Source organism: Chrysemys picta, chromosome 7, assembly GCF_011386835.1.
Source record: "Chrysemys picta bellii isolate R12L10 chromosome 7, ASM1138683v2, whole genome shotgun sequence".
Lineage (NCBI taxonomy): Eukaryota > Metazoa > Chordata > Testudines > Emydidae > Chrysemys > Chrysemys picta.
Window position 1 is genome coordinate 58,446,254 of NC_088797.1, and position 23,900 is coordinate 58,470,153.

The 23,900-nt window shown below is 47.0% G+C and overlaps 1 protein-coding gene across 3 annotated transcripts in view; it reads left to right on the forward strand.

Moving 5' to 3' along the window:
* Positions 1 to 10,987: 10,987 nt before the first annotated feature.
* TLL2 (tolloid like 2) overlaps positions 10,988 to 23,900 on the forward strand; it is a 176,970-nt gene continuing 164,057 nt past the window's right edge. For 2 of the 3 annotated variants that reach the window (XM_065551583.1, XM_065551584.1), the window contains exon 1: positions 10,989 to 11,910. In XM_065551583.1, the coding sequence (XP_065407655.1) occupies positions 11,769 to 11,910 (142 nt within the window). In that variant the 5' untranslated portion in view covers positions 10,989 to 11,768. Of the gene's footprint in view, positions 11,911 to 23,900 lie in introns of all 3 variants that reach the window. The other variant, XM_065551585.1, reaches the window with a different exon arrangement.

A 23,900-nucleotide genomic window follows, 5' to 3' on the forward strand; every position in this document is an offset into this window, starting at 1 on the left:
ATCAAAAACACTTTTGTGAATCATCAAATTAGTAACAAATTCAGGTAGTATATGCCACCAGGCTCCTCAGCAATGGACAACTCAGGGTGGATGTTGGAATGCAACTCTTCTTTCCTGATGGTAGAGGTTTAGAGGGGTGCTGTTAATTTCCAGCGTGTCACTTCTCTTCTGTACTTTTTTTATGGCAGTCTTCTTTGGAAAGACCAACGGACACATTCACAGAATTCCAAACACCAGAGGAATCTTGCCAAAGTTGGCCTGTATGGTTTTGCTTAACCCTATTGCAGTTGGCATCATTGGAATCAATAGACTAGCCCAGTGGTTCCCAAACTTTATTGGTTCACAAACCACTTTCTTAAATGGTTGTGAAGTGAATTGATGGTGCATCAAGCTCTCATACCACAATTTGGGGACTTCTGGTTTAGCCCATTTTGCTCTTTCCTTTGTGAGAGAGGTCCTTTGTTTCTACCTGGGGCCCTTATTCTGAGTAAAATACAAGTTTTAAGAAATATTGCAGGAAGTTGCTTTATTTGCCCAAGATTCAAGGACTGATCGATGGAGGGAAGTATTATTTGATGTTTCTTTGGGACGGGGGAAATGGAATGACTTCTAAAATACTTTGCATTTACATAAAATCTTAAATTCAGTGATCTCAAAGCACTCTGCAAACTACGACCTACTTCTCAAAGTGTTGTTGAGGCTGTTTCACTTTTTTGAGTAATAGGGCTAGATCACTCAAATGTTTCCTAAGTTTTAATGTATAAATGGGTCTGGTTGCAAATGGAATAAATTTTTTTTCTGCTACCAAAATCTCAAGTATTGCACTGAAGAACAAATGTATTGGCCCATTTACCGATTTAGTACACAGAAAGAAACGTTGGGATAATAAACCTATAGAAAAGTTCAGATAACTATTAACCACATAAAAATATTATGGCATGCTTAAAATTTGTTATGGAGGTAAAAAGTAGCATCGAGTGAGAGACAACAGGGATCAATAATGGAATTCAATTTAATTTCATTAACAACCTAGAGCTGTAACTTAGAGCATAATCAAATCCTGCTGAAAAGCCCAAACCAAAGAATAGGCAAACACAAAGGAAGTGGGAACCAACCCAAGTAGTGACCAAGAGAGATGAGAACAATAGACTGCAACAATGAATCATAGAATATTAGGGTTGGAAGAGACCTCAGGAAGTCATCTAGTCCAATCCCCTGCTCAAAGCAGGACCAACACCAACCAAATCATCCCAGCCAGGGCTTTGTCAAGCCTGACCTTAAAAACCTCTAAGGATGGAGATTCCACCACCTCCCTAGGTAACCCATTCCAGTGCTTCACCACCCTCCTAGTGAAATAATGTTTCCTAATATTCAAACTAGACCTCCCCCACTGCAACTTGAGACCATTGCTTCTTGTTCTGTCATCTGCCACCACTGAGAACAGCCGAGCTCCATCATCTTTGGAACCCCCCTTCAGGTAGTTGAAGGTAGTTAAAGGCTGCTATCAAATCCCCTTTCACTCTTCTCTTCTGCAGACTAAATAACCCCAAGTCCCTCAGCCTCTCCTCATAAGTCATGTGCCCCAGCCCCCTAATCATTTTCATTGACCTCCACTTGACTCTCTCCAATTTGTCCACGTCCCTTCTATAATGGGGGGACCAAAACTGGCCGCAATACTCCAGGTGTGGCCTCATCAGTGCCGAATAGATGGGAATAATCACTTCCCTCAATCTGCTGGCAGTGCTCCTATTAATACAGCCCAATATGCCGTTGGCCTTGGCAACAAGGGCACACTGTTGACTTATATCCAGCTTCTCGTCCACTGTAATCCCCAGGACCTTTTCTGCAGAACTGCTGCCTAGCCACTCTGTTCCCAGCCTGTAGCAGTGCATGGGAGTACGGTTACTAGTGTAAAAAACAGTTTATTTAATATTATGTACTTGTAGCATGTTAAAGTTTATATGTCTGCAACCCGACTCAATTTCCCTGATAGTAAGGATATTCAGCCTATCTTTGGACCAGAATCAATGTAGGTGGAGGATAGGTGCACAGTCACCCTCCTGAATGGAATCACTAGTGGAAGTTTTCCAGTGATCCTTTGGATTCTTTTGGGACTCGAAAGCTGTTCAATCACCTCCCACTATCTGTGTTAGGATCTTCAGTCACCTTGGCCTGGAGTCAGTTTTTAGACGATGGGGGAAAACACTGTCACTTTCCCAAACAACACTGTCAGTTCCAGAATTAAAAGGACACCCTTACTGGGAGTCCTCGATCTCTCTGAGAAGTGGGATTATTGACAGGTGAGGGGAGAAGCACTGTCAACTCCCCACACCTGTGAGCCAGAATTAACAGTTAAGTTGGAAGCACAGTCAGCCCTATTCTCCCTCTGGCACTGGAATTAAAGGCTAGTGCACTGTCACCAGCCTTGGCAGTCCCAGAAGAAAATTACTTCTCTGTCCAGTCTCTACAGCCTAAGGGTTTGTGTACTCTGCGATTAAAACAGCTCTGGCTGGCCCATGTTAGCTGACTTGGGCTCGGGCCACTGGGTTATAAAATTGCACCGTAGATGTTCGGGCTCTAGCCTGGGATCCCACAAGGGGGGTTTCCAGAGCCCAGGATCCAGCCTGAGCCCAGGCATCTGCACGGCAATTTTTGTAGCCCTGCGAGCCCAAGTCAGCTGACACGGGGCAGCCGTGGGGGTATTGTTGCAATGTAGACAATATGCTATTTAGGGCTGTGGACAGACATGAGGCCCAGGCGTAACTGCTTGGCTGTATCCTGGTAATTCCCGGATGGCTTTGCACCTATGTCTTTGAGCCGGTTCTGGGTTTCTGTAACCTTCAGTACCACCAACAACCAAACCATATACTTAAAAAATCAATTCCCCTGTGTAACACTACCAATGTTTTAACTGCAGTTGCTTAGGAGAGAAAGTACTATGGATTGATAAAAGCAGTACCCAAAACAGTTCCACAGACTGCTCAAAACAGTTTTGCAGCTACAGTATGAAACTTAAGGCTATATCTACACTGCACTTTTGTTGGTAAAACTTTTGTCAGTCAGGGGTGTGGGCGGGGAAAAACCCACCCCCTGACCGACACAAGTTTTACCGACGAAAAGCAACGGTGTGGACAGCGCGTTGTCCATAAAGCTGTGCCGCTGTAAGGTGCACAGTGTAAACAGCCTAAGTGAGAAGGAAAAGTTTTGCTCCCTGAAGCTTTCCTGACTTTTTCACTCCCCAATAACCCCCACAATCCACTCAGTCCTGCATTGCCCAGACCTGGGTTTCAGCACCAATTGTAACCTTTGGTTTGTGTGTTCCCAGACAGTAATTTTAAAAATAATTAATAAAAACAAACTGAATTATTTACAGTTCCTGCCTTCAGGGGGGCTATAGATAATTTAATTTAGTGAGGGGTTGTGAATGACACAATGAGTGATGAAAGTAAAAACTTAATATAAAGTAGTTAGTTAAGCAAACAGGTTACAATATTACACTGGATTTATACTAAATTGTAAGATGAAATGCTACGTTTAGGGGAGATCAGTCCTTAAATGAGGAAAATAGGTATAGCCCTTTCTCTGACAGTACCTTGATGGGAGATAGGCGTGCCTAATCTAAAATGCTAACCTTTTAATTATCAATTAGAATGTCCCTTAATTAACATTAAATCCACCTTTACTATAATTATTTTTTTACTTTCTTATTGACATTTTAACATTAAGCATCCAAAACATTAACATTTTATCTAAAAAACTTGTAAAAGCCAGTTACAACATAACTTATCTTCAACTTGCTTCTGAATTGTCTCACTTCACTTTTACTCATACTTTACCGGCCTTTTCTGACTATGGTCAAGCCAATTTTTGAGAAATACATTTTTGGCCCTACTTATATTTTAACATTACTATATAAACATAAGCATCATCACTATAGGCTACAATACATGGCAAAGCCAGGGTAAAGATTGATGCCCTGCATAATCTAGTGCAGGGTCGGCAACCTTTCAGAAGTGGTGTGCCGAGTCTTCATTTATTCACTCTAATTTAAGGTTTCGCGTGCCGGTAATACATTTTAACGTTTTTAGAAGATCTTTCTATAAGTCTATGATATATAACTAAACTGTTGTTGTATGTAAAGTAAATAAGGTTTTAAAAATGTTTAAGAAGCTTAATTTAAAATTAAATTAAAATGCAGAGCCCCCCGGCCTGGTGGCCAGGACCCAGGCATTGAGTGCCACTGAAAATCAGCTTGCGTGCTGCCTTCGGTACGCGTGCCATAGGTTGCCTACCCCTGATCTAGTGCAAGTGCATCTGGAGTACCATGGAATTCTGCTCCCCATAGTTAGGAAGAAAAGAGAAAAACAAGAATGAGGGAGCTAAGGAATTGAAAATCTGTAGGAGAGCGTGCTTGGGGTTCAGAGGGCATCCATACTCAAAGTCCATGCATACCCTTATAATTTTATAAATGAAGGAGGAAAAATATTCACACATTTGGCAAAGGTAGAAATGAGCAGTAGTGGAGGCCAAGGAAGGAAATCTCACCTTTTACTGTCAGAGTACTTTGGGACTGTGACAGTGGACTAGACTCCTAATGGAAGTGGCTGAGGCATCATCTCTTTGAAGATTCAAATATAGTTACAGGAGTTGAAATGTGATAAGAAGCAGTCCTGGATGAACCAAGTGGTCTGGTTTTGGCCCTGCAATCTTATTTGTACAACATATTCCACTGAGGATAAGGAATTTCTATTTAGTTCACAAATACTAATCTGAAATAGATGGGTGGAAATCTTTACCCACTTTACTTATCCCACATTGGGGTTTCCAAAGTGACTTGTATTCATGTTTTTTCTTGTAGAGAGATTCTGAACTTCCAGAATTTAGAATACTAGTTTTGAGGAAAACAGGTAGTCATAGAATCATAGAACATTAGAGTTGGAAATGACCTCAGGAGGTCATCTAGTCCAACCCCCTGCTCAAAGCAGGACCAACACCAACTAAATCATCCCAGCCAGGGTTTTCTCAAGCCAGGCCTTAAAAACCTGTAAGGATAGAGATTCCACCACCTCCCTAGGTAACCCATTCCAGTGCTTCACCACCCTCCTAGTGAAATAGTGTTTCCTAATATCCAACCTAGACCTCCCCCACTGCAACTTGAGACCATTGCTTCTTGTTCTGTCATCTGCCACCACTGAGAACAGCCTTGCTCCATCATCTTAGAAGCCTTCAACTACCTGAAGAGGGCTTCCAATCAAATCCCCCCCTTACTCTTCTGCAGACTAAACAAGCCCAGTTACCTCAGCCTCTCCTCGTAAGTCATGTGCCCCAGCCCCCTGATTTTCGTTGCCCTCCGCTGGACTCTCCAATTTGTCCACATCCTTTCTGTAGCGGGGGGTGGGGGGGGAGGGGTGTCAAAACTGGACACAATACTCCAGATATGGCCTCACCAGTGCCCAATAGAGGGGAATAATCACTTCCCTTGATCTGCTGGCAATGCTCCTACTAATGCAGCCCAATATGTCGTTAGCCTTCTTGTCAAACATTTGGAAGCAAGATTCTGTCTCTCACCAAATCACATTGTTTATATTTTACATTTCAGGGGCCATTTAGCTTCTTGGATAAAAAAAACCACATTTCACAAGCCTTTTTCTGTTGGGGTTTGATGTGTGTGCATGTGCCTTGCACTGATCCGGGCACTTGGCTGTAAAGATTAAGTCATCTTTTTCAGTGAGGGAAAGAAATGTCACTCCTTGAACATCACTTGGCTGCAAGTTAAAGAATGTTCCCGCTTGGGAGAATGCCAAACGGGCCTTCAAAGAAGGGTTGAGCTCCCTTGGTTTTAGAAGTCTAGAAGTTGTATCCTCACAAAGAGACTTTGCTGCTATGTATGTGTAAATTCACTCATCTGGATAACAGTGATCACCTGGCTAGAACAATTAGCTGGGCTTGCACAAACTAATCCACAGAACTAGGAAACCACAAACATTCATTGACTTATTTATTCAGACCTGAAGCAAGTATTGAGTGCTAATTTCTACAAAGGGACCTTTGTTTTAGCACAGAGTTCCCAGCCTATGGGCTGCCACCCTGAAGATGGTCAGCAGAGGATTTCCATGTGGTCACAAGACAGTTCCCACTCCTTGATGGCACACAGCTGAATCCCACTAATGAGCACTCAGGTAGCTTTGCTGAACCATAGTGCTGATAGCAGGAGAGGCTGCATTCCCAGTGTTGGAGATGTTCAAGTATTTACTCCCCTCACAGGAGAACAGTGCTGCCAGGACCCATCCTGGAGGGAGTGGAGCAGCTACCCCTTCAAGTAGGCAGGAGGGGAGAATGTGCCTAGTCTCATAAAAGCAAAGTGCTAGGGGAATTGGCACATCCTTTGATTTACCACTAGAACCAGTGATAACTTTGGCATGTGGTGCCATAGGAAGTGGGAGATTAACTTCCAGAAGAAGGAATAAGGATGAGAACTCCTTGTATTAGCAGATGCCTTAAAAACAAGGTGGCAGCTCTCCTTAAGGATGATACCTCTATCAAAGATATTCTTCCAAAGGTCAGGAATAAACTCTTAACATTTATTCTGATTAAAGCAATTATTATTCATCCACTTTCCCGTTCCCCTTGAAATGCCACTTTCTGGAAGGTGTAAAATTGTGGAGCTGGAGTTTATTGTGTTTGGGGAAATGGAAGAAAATACTGCATCTGCAACGCTGCAGCTGGGACACCAAAGAGCAGCAGTTAAACCTTTCTGCTCACAGCAGAAGTCAAGATACTGTCAGTATTTTCTTCCATTTCCACAGTGTAATTTCTGTTGCATTATGCATTTCCAGTGTGTACATCATTGCAGTATCTGAGCCATACATGAGTATTATGTCCAAAAAGGACATGCACAAACACTTCCCTGGGCACACAGCATTCTTCAATGGGAATTCTATTTGTTAGCCTGACAAGGTCTACTTTGTAGACCATCTTACTACTTGATGGAGCCTGCCCAAATGGTGGCCAAGCTTGTTCTTTTGTGGTTTGGTAAGGAATTCCACAGTCCAGGGCCTTTCACTGGACCTTCCTAGTCCCTGAGTTTCACAATGAAGATGCTTGATTGCAGAGTCCTTGTTGAGTGCAGCTGTTTAGTAAATTGTGAAGAGAGGCAATATCAAAGCTAGCTACAGCTAGGCCCTAACTCATTGAAGCTTTTAAAGATCAGAACCAGGTCAAGAGTCAGATGTGAAGCCAGTATGGGCAGGGAGTGTGCTTGTGCTTTATGTGCTCTAACCTGACTTTTATCTAGGAGATGGTACTGTGTGCAGAGGGGAAGGAGGGCAGCTCATGGTAAATCCCAGCTAAAGTCAGTAGCAGTAATCTAGCTTCATGACTAAGGCCTGGTCTACACTACAGAGTTAAATCAATGCAAGGCAACCTAACTATGTAAGTGCTTGCACTACAGTAGTGCTCCCGTTGGTGTAAGTCGCCCACTACATCGACCTAACTCCACCTCCGCAAGAGGCGTAGAGCTTAAGGCATTGATCACAGTGGCATTGATTTAGCCACATGGTGTAGACAAGGCCATAGTTTTCATCCTGGAGCTTTAGTTCATCTTCTAGCTACCCTGGGCTCAGCCCTTGACGTGCCTTCAGGATAAGGACTGAGACTTTGAACTTGATGCGATATTCTATGGGAAGCCAGTGTAGGGAGCAAAGGGCAGGTGTGATGTGCAGTAGGTCATGTTGTTGAGCTGTGCTGCAGTGTTCTGTACCAGTCAGAGTTTCTTAAGGGCTCTTTTCTTCATACCCAGGTGTATCACAGTGCTATAGTCCAGAGGAGTGTATAACTGATGCTAGGTTGCTGTTCGCTGGCCAGGATGGGATGAAGTCATCTAGCTGGCTGCAAGATAGTGGAGTGCGCCACTCCTGGAAGCTGCTATTTCAGAGCTTAGTGAAGAATTCAGGAGCACTCCGAAGCTATGGAATGGATTGACAGATGATGGGTGTTTGTCTTCAACCAAAAAAAACTTGCATCATGGCTGCACATTCTTTAAAATGCTTTTGTATCCTGTACCTGCTGTCCTGTACCCACCAGCATAACCTCTCTCTCCAGGTCAGCATCAGCCAGCTCCTGTTTTCCATGAGCTGATCTTCAAGCACTGGGCCAGGTTGGTGGTGCTAGCATCTTTATATATGGTGATTGCTGCCACTTTAGACCATACTGACTGACCATATCATCTAGGCTTCATGCAGATATTGAATAAGATCAGGGAGAGAATGGATCCCTGTGAGACAGCCACCAGACACCTCACATGTGGAAAGGTGGCTGTTCTTATAGTGCATCTCTCCAGCAAGGACTTAAAATAAACAGAGGGGCAGCAACTTCGGTATGGAATATGGCCGTCACAAGCCAGGAAACAAACTGTGCTGCACGGTGCATTGTTGCAGGCACTATTGCTTTTAAAAATGCTTTATGGTCTAGTTGGGGGTTCCCCTGGGAGGGGAGATCCAGACTGCAGAGGACAGAACCCTGAGGGAAGAGGCACCGGGGTCCAGGAGGGACACGGGGGCCTGAGGCAAGCGGGACATCGGCCAGCAGCAGGTGCTCTGGAGCTGGAAAAGAGCTAATTCCCAGGATGACCAGCAGGAGGCGCCGTGCCGGTGAGTCTCACCTCGCTATAGGGAGGTCTAGGGTGGATATTAGGAAACACTATTTCACTAGGAGGGTGGTAAAGCACTGGAATGGGTTACCTAGGGAGGTGGTGGAATCTCCATCCTTAGAGGTTTTTAAGGCCCGGCTTGACAAAGCCCTGGCTGGGATGATTTAGTTGGTGTTGGTCCTGCTTTGAGCAAGAGATTGGACTCGATGACCTGCTGAGGTCTCTTCCAACCTTAATAGTCTATGATTCTAAGGCCAGGTATACGCTACAAAGTTTTGTTGGTATCGCTATGGCATCCATCGCTGGTGAAAAAACACTGGTTCACATAGCTATGTTGGCAAAACCCCGGTGAAGATGCAGCTGTGCTGACAGTGTTTCTGTCGACATAGTTAATGTCGCTCAGGAAGGTGGTGTTTCTACGCTGTCTGAAAAACTCATGTCTGTGCATGCTGCATCTACACTAGGGGCCTGCATGTCTAGTGTAGACAAGAGCCAATGCACAAACGCTGTTCGCTGTAGCCCTTCACAACTGATATTAGATCCAGCAGTATGGTGCATATCGCTTTTTGCTCGTGTCCCACTTACAGCCAGTATAATGAGCAGCCTTCCTGTTTTGCCAGGCTCTGCTCTATTTAAACTATTTCAGGACACAAGTTTCTGTAAAATAGCCTACCTGTTGTAGTTTAAAATGGCCAAACTGCAGTAACCTTGTTTGAGTGGATGGAGGGGATGGACTTTTTTGATGTTTCATTCTTTTGCTAATGGTTTTACAAGTCCAGTTCTCTTCCCAAAGGAAGGAAAGCTATGGGGTTTAGAATTGTAATGTAAAATAATGCTTAACTGGATCCCTGCACGTTACTAACACTTGTATCAAACCATGTATTTCCACTCCTGTCAGAAGGTAACGAGTATATACTAGATATTATAAAAATGCTCTACAGCTAGTGCCTATCTGTAGCTCTCAAAACCTGACTCTGCTGTTCATTTAAACTGCTTCCAGGTTGCTGCAGAAAATCAGTGCTGCCTCTTCTACAGTTAGAGGTACCAGGCACAAAGGATGGGATTTTGCTGCAAGAGGCAAGTCCTGCTGGATGGGATTGTACAGGTGTGGGCAAAGGGATATAGTGCTAATACTGATGCCAGAGGAGTGCCTAGATAGACTAGGAAGGGAGGAGCTCTTACTGCATGTGGCTGGCAGCAGAGGTGACTAGTCAGTCTCCTGTGTTGGTCCATCTGGAGCAGAGCTTGACTTCTGAGGTTAATTTCCTGGAGAAATGCAGGATGGTCAGGGTAGTCTACCTAGGATGGCTGCTTGGCTGACCAGAGGCTGACGAATATCCTGTGGGAGTCCTTGCTGGTCCTCAGGGCTAGGAGGCTCATAGGTTGGCTCACTGCTCTGGATCACAACCCCACTTCCATAAGGACTATCTGAGTGCTGGCTACTTTTTCTCAGTTGTCTTCCTGAGGCTGGTTTGAATAGTTTTAAAGGGGCATTGGGGTAACTACTGAACCTGTTCCGGGCGAACCCTGAGAGTCCTGGGCTGGAGCAAGTGATGGGCTGCTGGGTGAGACTCCAGTGGCTGGTGCAGAGAAGTATGCATTGGGAAGACTGGAGTGTTGTCCTTTGCTTCCTATGTGACCTATGACATGACACTTAACCTCAGTTTCCCTCTCTGTAAGTGATAGGAGACAATGGGGGTGAGGTAATATATTTTATTGGACCAACTTCTATTGATGAGAGAGAAGCTTTTGAGCTCACACACAGCTCTTCTTCAGGTCTGGGGAAGGTACTTCGAGTGTCACAGCTAAACACAAGGTGGCAATGATTCCTTAGAAGTAGTATGAATGGTCATTCAATGGACCATTGGAGGTGAAGTGGACCATTAAGACTGCTCCAGTCATAGTGAGTTGGAGGCAGAGGTTGTTAGTGAGTTATGGATTGTTGTAATAAGCCATAAATCTAGTGTGTCTGTTCAGTCCTGGTTTTTAGTATCTAGCAAGGTTATGAACTGAAGCTCCCAAGTTTGTCTTTGGAAAGTGTTGTGCAGGTTCCCATTGAGGATGAGGACTGAGAGGTCAGATATGCAGTGATCACTTCTTTGTGAGAAGGGCTCACCCATAGGTGATGTGGTGTTTGTCTTATCGTTTTCCTGTGTGAGTTCACTGGAGTGTAGTGATTGTCTGGTTTCACCCACCTTAGCTGCTGTTGGGGCATCTAGCGCACTGATTGAAGTACATCACATGTTGTGATAAGCATGTGAACCCAAGGATCTTGGGGGTGGGGGTGTTGTGGGGGGGGTTGTGTGTGTGGGGGGGGGTGTCTTGATTGGCAGGGAGTTTGCTTCTGGAAATGAGCTTGGAAAGACTTGGGTGGTTGTTTAAAGGTCAGAAGAGGTGGCTCAAGAAAAATGTTTCGGGGGGGGGGGGGATCCCCATCCAGTATGGGTTGTAGCTGTTTGTTACCCTGTATGAGTTTCAGTGTGGGGTAGTAGGTGACAGAAGTGTGTGGTCAGAGGCGGGAGGTATTTCTGAATGGAAGCAGCTTCTCTCAGGGTATTTGGTAGGTAGGGCTGGGAGAATAGGGTACCGGCTGCAGCGCTGCAGGCGAGGTCTGCTCCGGGCGATGGGGAAGCCAGGGATCTCCCATAGCGCTGCGGGCAGGTCTGGGCTCCCAGGCCAGCCCTGGGGGCAGATGCGTAGGTGGGGCTGCGGGCTGGGCTTGGCTGGCTGAGCCCAGGTGCGCTCCTGGGTCCGGTTCTTTGCCTCTTTCCTGCTTCGCAGCAGCAGCTCCGAGGAGGCGAAGGAACCTCCAGCCCGCAGCGCCCCCCTCCCTCCCTCCCGACTCTGCCCCGCCGCCCCCGCGGCTCGCAGGGCTTCCCCTGGAAGGAGGAGCCGGGGCGCGGGTGCTTTCGGATTGGCTTCCTCGTGCCCTGAGTGACGGGGGCCGAGCCCAGCCAGACCGCGGCGGGGGCGGGAGCCCGGCACTGCTCCTGCCCTGCCCCAGCTGCAAGCGCAGCTGCATCGCCCCAGGCAGAGGCAGCCGGCGCGGGGAGCTCCGTGCAGTGCCCGGCGGCCGCTGCAGCCGCCCCTAGCCCGCCCCGGGCTTCGCTCTGCAGCCGCTATGGGCTGGGCTGCCCCTCTCGGGACCCTGCTGCTGCTACTTCTGCGGGTGCCGGCTGCCCGCGGAGCGCCCGGCTCCTGGGGACTGGCGGAGGAGGAGAGCCTGGAGCAGCAGCCGGGGTACCGCGACCCCTGCAAAGCCGGTAGGTGTGAGTGGGGGGGACTCCCGGGCCAAGTTTGCCGGCGCCTGGCTGGGCAGATCCGCCTCCCCACTGCTGCTGCAAGAACTTCCCTGCCTAGCGCTTCCTGCGCCCGTGTCCTGGCCCGGGCTGGAGCTAGCAGCTGCCCCGGGGGGCTTGTCCCGTTCCAGGTGCGGCAAACAGCTGCACAGCGCTGGAGGCTGCGAAGGAGCCAAACTCCGGCTGCGCTCCCCGAGCAGAACGCGTTAGTGTAACGGGGGGTTGAGAAGCCTGTCGAGGTTCTGGGCAGTGCATCGCCCCAGGCTGAGCTGGGGAAGGTGACAGCAGGGAGTGGGACCACCCCAGGCAGGGCTGGTAGGAAATAAAGCGGGGATCTTGCTTCCGGATTGAAGCAGCATCTCCCGGCTCCGAGATTACCCCAATTTGGATGAAAAGTTCCTCGTTTATCTTGTAGCTGAGTGGGGGGGGGGGGGGTAGAAGCAACCAGCTAGGACTGAAGCTTACTGCAGGTCCTAAATCCAGGAGAGCCCATGTTCGCCTCCCCTCATCCTGGGCTGCACACTCCTTCATTCCCGTTAATTAAAGGAGACGGGTGAGTCCAGTAAGCCAGCAAGTGATGGACGGGGATAGGACCCAGGGGCATTTTGAACATCTACGGCTTGGCGTTCTGTAGGCTGCTCACTTGGGTTTGCATCTACAAGTATTCTGGAAGCACTGAAGCATCTGGACGCTGCCGGGGAGTTGTACAGCTCTTATGTGCATTTGTTACATACACCGATTGCAAGAACTCTGCTGATGGGTTTTATGACTAGCTCGCCTGCTTCATTTGTAATTGTGATCAAAATAGGAAATTCAGGTTGATGGGTTGGGGCCGATTCCTTTTAAAAAATATATATATATATTTATATTTGCCAAGTGTGGTATTCTCTTCTGTTCGCTAGGCCAGGCAGTTAGAGATTTGATCTGACTGAAGTGCTTAGCGATGGAATTTAAATTAATTATGGGCTTTCTTGGGTCTGAAATTCCATTCTGGAATCCAATGGTAATGAAGAAATGTTTTCTGAGCTTACTTCTGTCTGTTTCTAACAACAGAACGTGTGCATAAATATACTCGCCTGACCTGATTTCACACCTCCCGCAGAGACAAGTAGCAATGTTAAGGCGACGCCAAAATCATTTCAGTGCACGTTGGCCCGGCTGCCCCTTGTAAACTTCAGAATTGGGGTATGGAAGTTGTCGTGTCTCTGCTTTTAATATGCTTCTGTGTTTTGTGAGCCAGGATTCCCGTCAGGATGCCGACCCTCAACCTTGTTTGGAAGGACTGTCTTTCCTATCAGCCTTCGACTACCAGGTGTCTGAGGCATTTGAAGCGAGTGCCCTCTCTTGGCTGGTGGAACAGGGAAGAGGTTTTCTCTTCTCTTCCCCCCTCCACCCCACACTCCATGCACTAGTCTTTGGGATGGGGCAGTTCACTATCTGCCCCACTGACTCCAGGCTTCTGTGTGAACGGCGGGTGGGGTAGGTCTTGTCACACCTCTCCAGTAGCCATGGTTTGTGGGCGATCCTTTCCCCGTGTGTGATGTCTCTCTGCTCAGAGCTTCCCCCAGCAGCAGCAGCAGAGTGAAACCAATGTAATTCTTGTTAGTTTCACTGCTTCCTTCCCTGCACATGCTGCCTCTGCCCAGGTCTGTGCTACTGCTGGTGCAGGCTCCAGTGTGTTTTTTTTTTTTTTTTTAGTTTTACTGAGGAGTATTGTCAAGACTTGTCCATGTGTCCATTTCTCCATCTATAAATTGGCAGCAGTACTTATCTACCAGACGCGTAACTATCTGTAAAGTGATTAGAGTGTGCAAAATATTTTGTAAAGGTTAACAGTTGTGGGTCCTCTCTGGAAACAGAGGTTTCAAACCATGGGAGTCACCTCACCTTCAACAGGAGGTGCAGGTGCTCAGCATTTCAGAAAATCGGGCCACTTTCAGATGGTGCCTAAATATATATGTCCAGGCTCGAGTCTGTTGGTGTTGAATCGGGCTTATCCACCTGTAGATAAGAGTGCTGTAGTAGAAATGCTATTTAATTAAATCAGTCAGGGCTGTGGGCTTATACCCAGCTGAATTCCATGTATGCTTCTCTGTAGACAAATAAATGGCGGGGGGCAGCTCTGAGTGTAGGAGAGAAGCTATTAGGGAAAGGGTGGGAATTCCTTCCCAAAACTTAATGTTTCAGGGATCAAAGCATCTGGCTGCCTGAAATGCCAGGATATAACCACTGTTATTGCTACTATAAGCACTTGCATTTTGGACTATTACAGTTAATATTTCAGCACTTATCTATCGCACAGGAAGGAGAACACAACAATGTCTTAACAAGAAAGAGAATCCACTGGCTGTCTTGAACAGTCATCTTGCTTGGTTAGAATTGTCAGTGTAATTTACAGAACTGGCTGTGCTTAACAATTCTCATCAGGATCTACACGGGGTCACTAAGGTTTTTAAAGAGAATGTAGCAAATGTTCTCTGCTAGATCTCTGTGCAGTTATGAATGGGAAATGTATAACCTCGAGATCTGCCTTAAACCAATGGTGTTTGTCCTAACTGACTCGGTTAAACTGCCGAAACCTGGGCACAGATCAGAGTGAGGTTATCCATTTAAACAGTTTTGGGAGCGATTGTGGATCGCAAACAGAATAGGCACCCACTTCTGAAATGCTTGGCCTTAAACCATAAGGACTTGTCTGCTCACAAACTGGAATCAAAATAACAAAATAGGCTGTAATTCACCTCTAGTTATTCCGGCACACGTCTCTGTGCACAGGTATTTTGGCTTGTGTGTCCTATTTTGATTTTATGTCTGTAAAGAAAAAAAAATCTACCTGTGTGACGGAGACTCAGGTGTTTACAAGATCGATATTCTTCTAATGGCACAGTACCTGATGTGGTAAGTATGTACCTTTCCTTCCAGCAGGGGGCCTGGGAGACTGGTCCTACCAACAGAGATACTGCAGGTGGGGAGAAGCATTGAGTCATCTAGCCCAGTGTGTTACCTTTGCATCTGCATCCTTGTCACTCGGGGCCACGTGGCAGATGCATTGTGCCCCTCTGCCCATACAGATCTATCTCAGGTCCCACTTCCTCCCACTCCTTTAACTGATGGCAGGTACAGCGATGTTTCTGTCACCATTTTTGCTGCCTGCCCCCGGGTGACAGCTTATCTCCCTGGCTGGTGGCAGATGCACTTTGCCCCACAGGCGTACCAGATTTGTCTCATTCCCCTCCAGCTGTAGCAGGTGTGTCTCATTCCCTGCCCTGGAACTGGAGGCAGGTGTAAGCGTTAACAGACTGCCGGCTGAATGAGGAGTGCTGTACCTTTGTCCCAGTGCCTCGCTCCCATGTGGAATGAGAGGAAATTTCACCTGCCCAATGTTATATGATCAAACAGGGTCTTCAGAAGTCCAGTTGCCTGTGTGTACTCTGAGCTCTTATCCATATGTGTCCAATGTAGGGTAGGGGACATGCCGTATACATGTGCTGACCGAGGCTGAAAGGGGACAGGCTAGGGGCATAAATATGAGCTAATTATTGCCCTGCAAGTAGTAATTAATTTCCTTTCTTTGGGACTCTGTCGTCTGATGGAATTGTAGCGCTTGCTTTCACTCTGTTAGTAATAGCGACGTGGCGATGTCATGTCGTTACAGCGTGGACTTGGGTGCCAGGACTCCTGGGTTCTGATGCTGAGTGACCTTAAGTGGGTCCCTAAGCCTCTCTGCCCCTCATCTCCCTGGTCTGTAGAATGGGAATGCTGCTGTGCCAGGAAGATGTGACTGGAAACTTGGGGAGGGCAGGGTTTGTGGCATAGAGTGGAGGAGAGAGAGTTGGGACAGCAGTTGCACAGGTGGGGCTAAGGAGATAGATGGAGTAAGTGGTGGTGGTGTAGGCTAGGATCCAACAAGGGAGGAGGAGAGCTGTGCTGGAGCAGCGCAGTGCATGAGTGGATGAATCTGCAGTGCAGGAAATTGTGAGCCTTCTGGAATCTTGGAGCTGGCACATACATGTCTGCAGGGCCCTGTTCTCCATGGAGCAATGAGACTAAACTCTGTGTAAATGTTAGCTTGCCTTCTTCCTCCCTCCCGCCCTCCACCTCCAATCACAGGGTTCCCTGGCTCATAGTAGAAAATAATCACTGATGTAACTGTTGGGCTTGGCTCCCGCATTGTTGAAATGGCCCAGTTCCAAACCCTCCCCTGCTCCCCCCTTCCCCCCTATGTGCCAGGGCAGTCCAGAGCTCGTTGCTTGCTTCAGCACTCATCCCTCCCCAGGCCTCAGTTGCACTCCTCCAGGCAACCCCGCTCGCTAGCCTGTGCTTCTGGCTCCTGCCAGGGGCAAGCTAGACTCCAGCTCTCACTCACAGCTGCCTGGAGCAGAGCAGGGAGCTAGCGCTGGGACCCCCGCCCCCCCCTTGTGGGGGTAAAGATGGAGAGTGCAAGGCCGCGGCGGGCAAGTCCCAGCAGGGCAAGGAGACAAGACAATAGCCAGTGCTGCAGCAAAAGGCTGCGTTCTGTCGCATTTTGGGGAAATGTCTGCTTCCGAGGCCACAGGGCCTGAACGGAGGTGAGTGGAACAGTTCACACCTCTGTTTGTTTCAGGCTCCCTGGAGACTCAGGCAGGCATCACTGCAGTGGCTCCTCTCGGCTCACGTTCTCAAGGTTGTTCCTGCAGCCAGGCAGCCTAGAAACTTTCTCTGGAATGGGGGAGAAGGTAGCCTGCTTGTTTCCTGGCACGGAATAGTGGGTATTCCCATGGAGTCATGAGCTGAGTGGGGCCCAAGCAGGATTGTTCCCTCCAGTCTCTTCTTCAGTACTTCATTCTGTCCCATTTTAAATGCCCCAAGTAATGGGGTTAAACCCCTTCCCCATAGAGATGGTGCCACATCTTAATTGATTTCACCCTGAGGGGAGTTTCCCTTTGTTTGATTCCGTCGCCTGGCTCTGCCTCCATCGAGGAGCTGTGCTGTTTGTTCCAAAGGAAATGGGTTTTGATTGGACCAAGCTACAGCCCTCTGACAGTCATGTGCAGAACAGCGCCCATTCCACAGCGACTTGCTAATGCCCTGGAAGCGGTAATGAAATGAAATAAAGGGGTGGGATGTCTGGGTAACTCAAAGTCACAGCCCAGGGCCCAAGTGCAGCAAACATAGCACAGGAAGTCTGGCGCCCTGGCAAGGAACGTACAACATGGTCAGAAGCTAGCCTAGGTCACAGCCCCACCCAGCCTGCTCCACTCACTGCAGTTTTAACAATGGAATTTTTGACATGTGGGATTGGGAAGCACCTTGTTTAATTTGTGGAAATTAGAAGATTTGCAGAAACATTGCGCGGGTTCTAAATTCCTTCATGCAGGTCGATTTTACTGAAGGATTTGACCCAGTAAGAACCCTGTGGAATTAGTAATCAACCAACGCTACTGGGGTTACAGTAGCTGCACGCCTATGAGGTTTATACACTCAACCAGATCTCAAGAAGTTTATAACCTCCACAGAGACCTCAATGAGCTTGCAAAAGGTTTAAGGATTCATGGCAAATAACTCCAAAATTAACCACCCAGCCTCTTTTAGTAAGTCTTATGCCCTAAATCCACCTGTACCTCATTCCTCTCCCACCCCAAACACACGCACCAAATTCTGAAGTCCAGATACAGTCCAGTGTACTAAGTCTTCTATAGGACAAATGTATCAACCATGTTACGGGTAGGTGCTCTTAGACTGAGCTGGTTTTGACCTGCTGTTCCCAGAGAAGTTAGAAGACTCTCCACAAAGTGAAAAACCTCACGCACGTATCTCTAGAGACCTTTGCTCAATTCATTTTAAGCCTGCCCACAAAAGTTCTCCATGCCACGAGATCCCAAATGCTCAATTTCAAACAAGAAGTAGGTAGTTCAGGAATATTTTTTAAACCATAGACATTAGATGGGGAGTGTCCAATAGAGCTTACAGAGAAAACTGCCTTGAAACCCTTTCCATGACTCCAGCTCTGCTGCATTGCATCTCCAACTGCAAACAGCGAGATCACTACTGTCTGTGTACACACTGTCTCCAGCAGCCTTTATCCACCTGTCCTCATTCACCATGACCAGGTCAATGAATAGTCAGTTCATTCCCAGACCACCGTGGGGAGACAGCCAACCAGGCCCTCCTGCAACCTGCCAGGGGAAACAGCAGGGAAGGGGTTAGTCTGTTGCATTTAGCAACTCGAGAGCTTCCCACCCCAACACTGTGGCTTTTTCTGCCTTGCTTGCAGCAATATCTGCATCAGTGCTAGGCTCTGCAGCCTGTATGCGTCTTAGGGTCTCCCCTTGCGATAAAAGTGTGCTTCCCTGATGGGGACAAGGTCTTGGGGCGAGCAGGGACAAAGCAAGGCTGCTCCATTGGTGAAGGCCAGAGGACTGGGAGTCCCGAGACCTGACTTCTACTCCTTGCTCACTGGCTGACCTCTCATTTTCCACCTCTGCCCTGTCTGCGAAGCGGAGATGATGCTAACCTGTGTCATGAGGCCAGGTCAGATGTCTCAAAGCTATCTGGAGCTCCCCGCTTCAGTAAGATGCACCCTATGGCCACCATGGCATCCTTATCTGGTGAGCGTCTGACACACACTGGGCCATGCACCCCTGAGAGGCTGATCTGGAGCTGAGGGTACTCCGCGCCACACAGGGTAATGCCCAGAGTCCTCAGTCCGCAGGTTGAAATGAGTGGAACATAATTATTTGGCTATTTTAGACTTCACTTCCTGTCCTAAACTACTGTGCAGTGCTGCTGTACACTGTTAAATAGCTGTCATGTTCTACCCCAGAAGTGGCCACATTTCATTGATGGCTGAAATGATCTGTGTAAGTTCTGGGAGCCTAGGAACTGCAGCATGATTTTTTTTTAAAAGGTGAGTTAATTAACCATACTGAGGGCTTTTCTCTTGATTGGCTCCTGACTACATCATAAGTGAAATAGGAGCTATTTAACAGGAAGTTCATTAGAAGAAAATCTATAAGTGCAACAAGAATAAAATTGTGTCAAGGGTCTAGGAACTAGAAAAGAAATTAAATTAGGTCATACCAACCTTCTAGCCATGTGTTTAAGAATGGGCCAGGGTTAATCTCACGATCCACAGGTTTCCTACAGGCATCGCAAGCCCCACTACTCAGACTTAATGCTTGAATTGGAATGCAGGCTTAATCTGCATGAACTGGCCGTGTGTGTGTGTGTCTAGATCTAAAAGTATCTCCCTCTATTGCCAGAGCTAAGGGACCCAGGCTGTTAGCTTGCAGGCAGTAGCAGACTCAGAAATGTCTCTACCTGGCCTAATCACTAGAGGGGGACAAAGAGCCATGTGGTCAGTGTGGGTGGCATCCAAGTCTGCATTTGGGTTTATGAATCAAGGACCTTGCTGTGGGCTTGAATGTCTAAATGTGGGATCAGCACAGGTCATTGGAGATGTCAGTGTTGCAAATTCACAAGTCAGCCCCCCCTTGCAGAATATCCCTCCCCCAAGTGGTTTAAAAATTGATTAATTTTTTTAAAGGATTACCTATTGTACTTTGGGCCTTCTGTGCTGTTAGAGAGCGCTGAGGTCAGGTTTCAACCTTTTCTCTAACCATGAAGTCTGGAAACTTTTTTTTTTTTTTTTTAAATGGAAGCAGAGATTCTCCTGTGATCACTTGACTCCAGCAGCTGGGGCTTTAAGAAAAACTGCAAATAGCACCAGAGTTGGCAGTGCTGATGTTTGGACAATTGTCCCACTGCCTGTGTGTAAATCTTTCCTTCTGACCTCTCTCTCCCTTTCTCTCTCTGTGGCAGGTCCATGCTCCCTCTCCCCCAGGCCTATAATCTGGCCCTGGTGTCTTTTCCCCCCCATCATTAATGCCCATGTTCTCACTTACCCAAGCTGTAGAGTTACTTTGTGCCATGGCTTTATTTGCTGTGTCTCATTTAGCTCTTTGGAGCAGGGTACCAGCTGTAATGAATGTGCTCCCTTACTAATCTCCCCTTTCCTCTCCGCAACCCAGCTGGAGAAGATCTGGCCGCCCGAGGAGCAGGGACCCAGATGAGTATCTAGCCAGAAGAGGGTGCTGTGATTCATTATGCCATTCTCCACTGGAGAGTCTGTTCGATTTCTTCCTGGGGGTGCTGTATGATTTCTTATGCGGAGTCCTCCTGCACAGCTTAGTACAGGGTTTCCCTGCAGGTAAGTAGGTTCCTATATCCTTTCCCTGTGGGGACACCAAATAATCTTTCTGCCTTGGATCCTGAGGGTTGCAGGGGTCAGTCTGCAGCCTAGCTGCCTTTGGCTAGGGCTGAAATCTGCCCTCACTGCCCCGTGATGCTGATTAGAGATTGGCTTGATCCCACTGACCAGGATTTTTGGCTTTTGTCATCTTTTCTATCTGAGCCTCCGACTGAGTTAAGGTTACAGAAATGTTTAGCTTCCCTGGCAGAAGAGAGGATACCTTGTTCAGCATTTTAATCCACTCCAGCATTTGCAAGGCTGAAAGATCCCCTGGTAGGGAGTGGCTGACTGGGAGGTTGATTGGTTATTGATTTAGAAATCCTGATGACTTGTTGTTTTTTACTTGGGCATGTTTACTATAGGCAAGCTCGGCACTCCTAGAGTTGTTTAATGGTCTAAAAAAAGCCTCTTCCTGTTTAACTGATATAAATTGCCTTTTATTACTGAGGTCTGCAGCAGCTCAACATCACATTAAGACTCTGCCCCAGAAGTTGTTTTGAATCCTCATAAACTTTGGCCCCCAGGAAAATGCACCTTGTCAAAGTTACTGAATTCAGAATATATAACAAAGTGGGAAATGAACTGTTTGCCGAGAAAACTCTAGAAGAAATGTGAGAGCGAGGAGCAGGACTGCTGAATGTTTTATTTTACTCTATTCCAGTCAAAATCTGCATTGGAATAAGATGTACCGGTGACCCACCAGCTCAGATTTCTCAACTGCCAATTGATTTTTTTTTTTTTTTAATGCAGTGCTGGGAAGAATTCAGAATTACTTTTGCAGAATTCACACATCTTAGAATCGTCTTCCTCAGTTCTCCCCCAGGCCTGGATCTTTCTGCCCTGTCCTGTCTTTTCTCATTCTCCACCCCCAGATTTTTCATGCCAGTCCCAGTCTTCCTCCTCCCCTTTGCCCCGTTAGCTTTCAATCTCCCTACACAGCCAGTCGTCTTCCCTCTAGGCTCCTTGTCCCAATCTACTACCCTCCAGTACCCCTCCCCATAAATCTAGTTCTTGTCCCTTCTGCATTAGTTAGCCAGCTTCCTTCTCACTGCCTGGGTGCCAGCAGGGGAGGCCGTGAGAGTAGTGGCAAGTCTCCTGTCTCTTGGTTCTGGTGACTAGCATCCCACAGCAGCTAGGAGTAACAATTGCAAGGGAAGTCCTGATCAGCCCCAGGCTCCTGGAGCATGTTCGGGGCAGATAGAACCTTGGATAAATAACTCTAACAAGCCTCTACTGAGCATGTGCAAACACAGGCACCTACTTTCTCATTTCTCCAGGGGTGCTTGAGTCCTGCTCTGGCCCTGGCCCTGCCCCTACTCCATCCCTTCCCCCAAGGTCCTGCCCTGTTCTGCCCAGCACCCACCGGCGGGCCACACCAATCAGCTCCTCCCACTCCCCCCCCCAGTGCCTCCCACCCTCACTCTGCTCCCTCCCCTCCAGTGCCTCCTGCCTGCTGCTGAACAGCTGATCCATGGTGAGCGGGAGGTGCTGGGAGGGAGGAGGAGGAGCTGATCAGTGGGGCTCACTGGGGGGCAGTGGGAGGAGCTGATTGGTGGGGCCTCCTGGTGGGTGCTGAGCACCCACTATTTTTTTTCCGTGGGTGCTCCAGCCATGCGTGCCAACTAATTTTGTGAAGATTTGTAACTTGGGCAAATTTTCAGAGGGATGGCAAAAGGCACATCCTTGGCACCAGGGTGATTTCCCCCATGAAATTCCAAGCCCTTGCTCCAAACCATGGGGTCACTGATTTCTCAGCCAAATGTGTGTAAGACTTTTTTAAAACATGTTTTTTCTTTAAGCTCAGTCTCAGAAACAGCTGAAGTGTTTTATCTGAAATGTTCAAAAAAACAAAAAACAAAACAAACCGAAAACAGCCTGAGTCAGAAAATTTCAGCCCAAATGGTTAACGTTTGGCAGTGTTATAAGCAACTAAAACCATTGGGAGTACATAGTAGAGTCTCTGTAACTTGAAGTCTTTAAATCATGATTTGAGGACTTCAGTAACTCATCCAGAGGTTAGGGGTCTATTACAGCAGTGGGTGGGTGAGGTTCTGTGGCCTTCATTGTGCAGGAGGTCAGACTAGATGATCATGAAGGTCCCTTCTGGCCTTAAAGTTTTGAGTCTGTGATCCACCAGTCCAGTGCTCTATTATTGTATTGATTGCTAGATGCAACTGTAATGCAGTGCTCCTCATTCTCATTGAGGGATGTAATTAGGGCGGATGCAAGCATTCCCACCAAGCGATGATGTAGTAGTGCTCAAGTAAAGGTGGTGCTAAGGGTAAATAAATTCTTAAGCTTGGATAGGTTGACATTTCTCAGAAATCTGAAAAATCCACACCCCTAGCAATGGACCTATGCCAACCTAGGCCCAGGCGTAGACACAGCAAGGTCATTGGAAGCATCATTGACCTAGCCGCTGTCGCTTGGGGAGGTGGTTCATACAGTGACAGAAATGCCCTTCCCATCACTGTAGTCTGTGTCTACATGGTTATGCCATTAGCTATGCCCCTATCATCCCAGGAGAGTTGACGTGGCCTTAATTAGAGCTGGTTGAAAAATTTTGGAACAGTTTCCATCAGAAAATGTGGTTTGGTTGAAATGTTTCACGGGAATGTGTCTATTTCAACAATTTGACAAACGTGTCAAAACAAATCATTTTGCCATGTTTCATTTTGATAATGTCAAAGTTTCGTTTTGACTCGGAGGATAATATTTTAATAGGTTTATATGTTTGTACCTTATCAAAATGTTTCAAAGTTTCTGAATCAAAATATGTTGGGATTCCCATTCTGTGAAAAACTTGAATGTTTCAACTTTTTGTTCCAAATTTCCATGTCAACCTTTCCCGCTGGGTGGAAATTCTGTTTTCTGATCAGTTGTAATTCTTCCCTTGTTTTTTGTGTCTTACAGGCAACAGTTCAACCCCCAAATTTAGAGGGTTTTTTAAAAAAGCTGCTTTTTATTTAAATGTTACCTTGGAGCTTGTAACCCCAAAACCGCAGCATTGTGCTAGTGCAGGGAAATCAGACTCTGACATGGCTTGTTTATGAGCCAAGTAAAACTGACCAGTTTCATTGGGCTTGTCTTCACTGCATTGTTAGCTTGAGGTATACCTCAAGTTTTGCCACTCAACTCCTGTCCACATGTGCAAATCTCTAGCTCAAGTTAAGTGGTACTGTAAACTTGAGCTAGATGGCCTGTCTGGGAGGTGTTACTGCTGACACTCCAGCTAAGTAACGCAGTGTGGGAGCAACAACTTGATTTCCAACTCAGCTGCTAATCCAGTCTCTGCTCATCCAATTGCTCTGTGTAGCTCCGGTGTTATTTCGCAGTGTGGCTACTCTCAAGTGAGCTGGGCAATAACTCGAATGTACGAACTCAAGCTAAATGGTGCAGTGAAGACAATCCCATTGTCCAAGCAGAGTGAAATCTGCAAAGGAAGCAAACATACATCAGTGGTGAAAAATACATTGGATTTTAAAAATTCAGTTAGCTTTTAATATTGAAGTAGTTTTTGTGGTGCAGATGAGTACATTTTGCTTTTAACAGGACTTCGTTATTTATTGAAAAAAGAAAAATACAATGTGTAATTCCAATACAAAAGCAAAATGCCAAGATCTCTCTTTTAATAACAGCGGGTCATATTTTTATATCTATAGCCAGGTCCACCAGGAAGAAAATAGTTTTTAACAAGAAATGTTTAGTTTCATAAATGAATGCT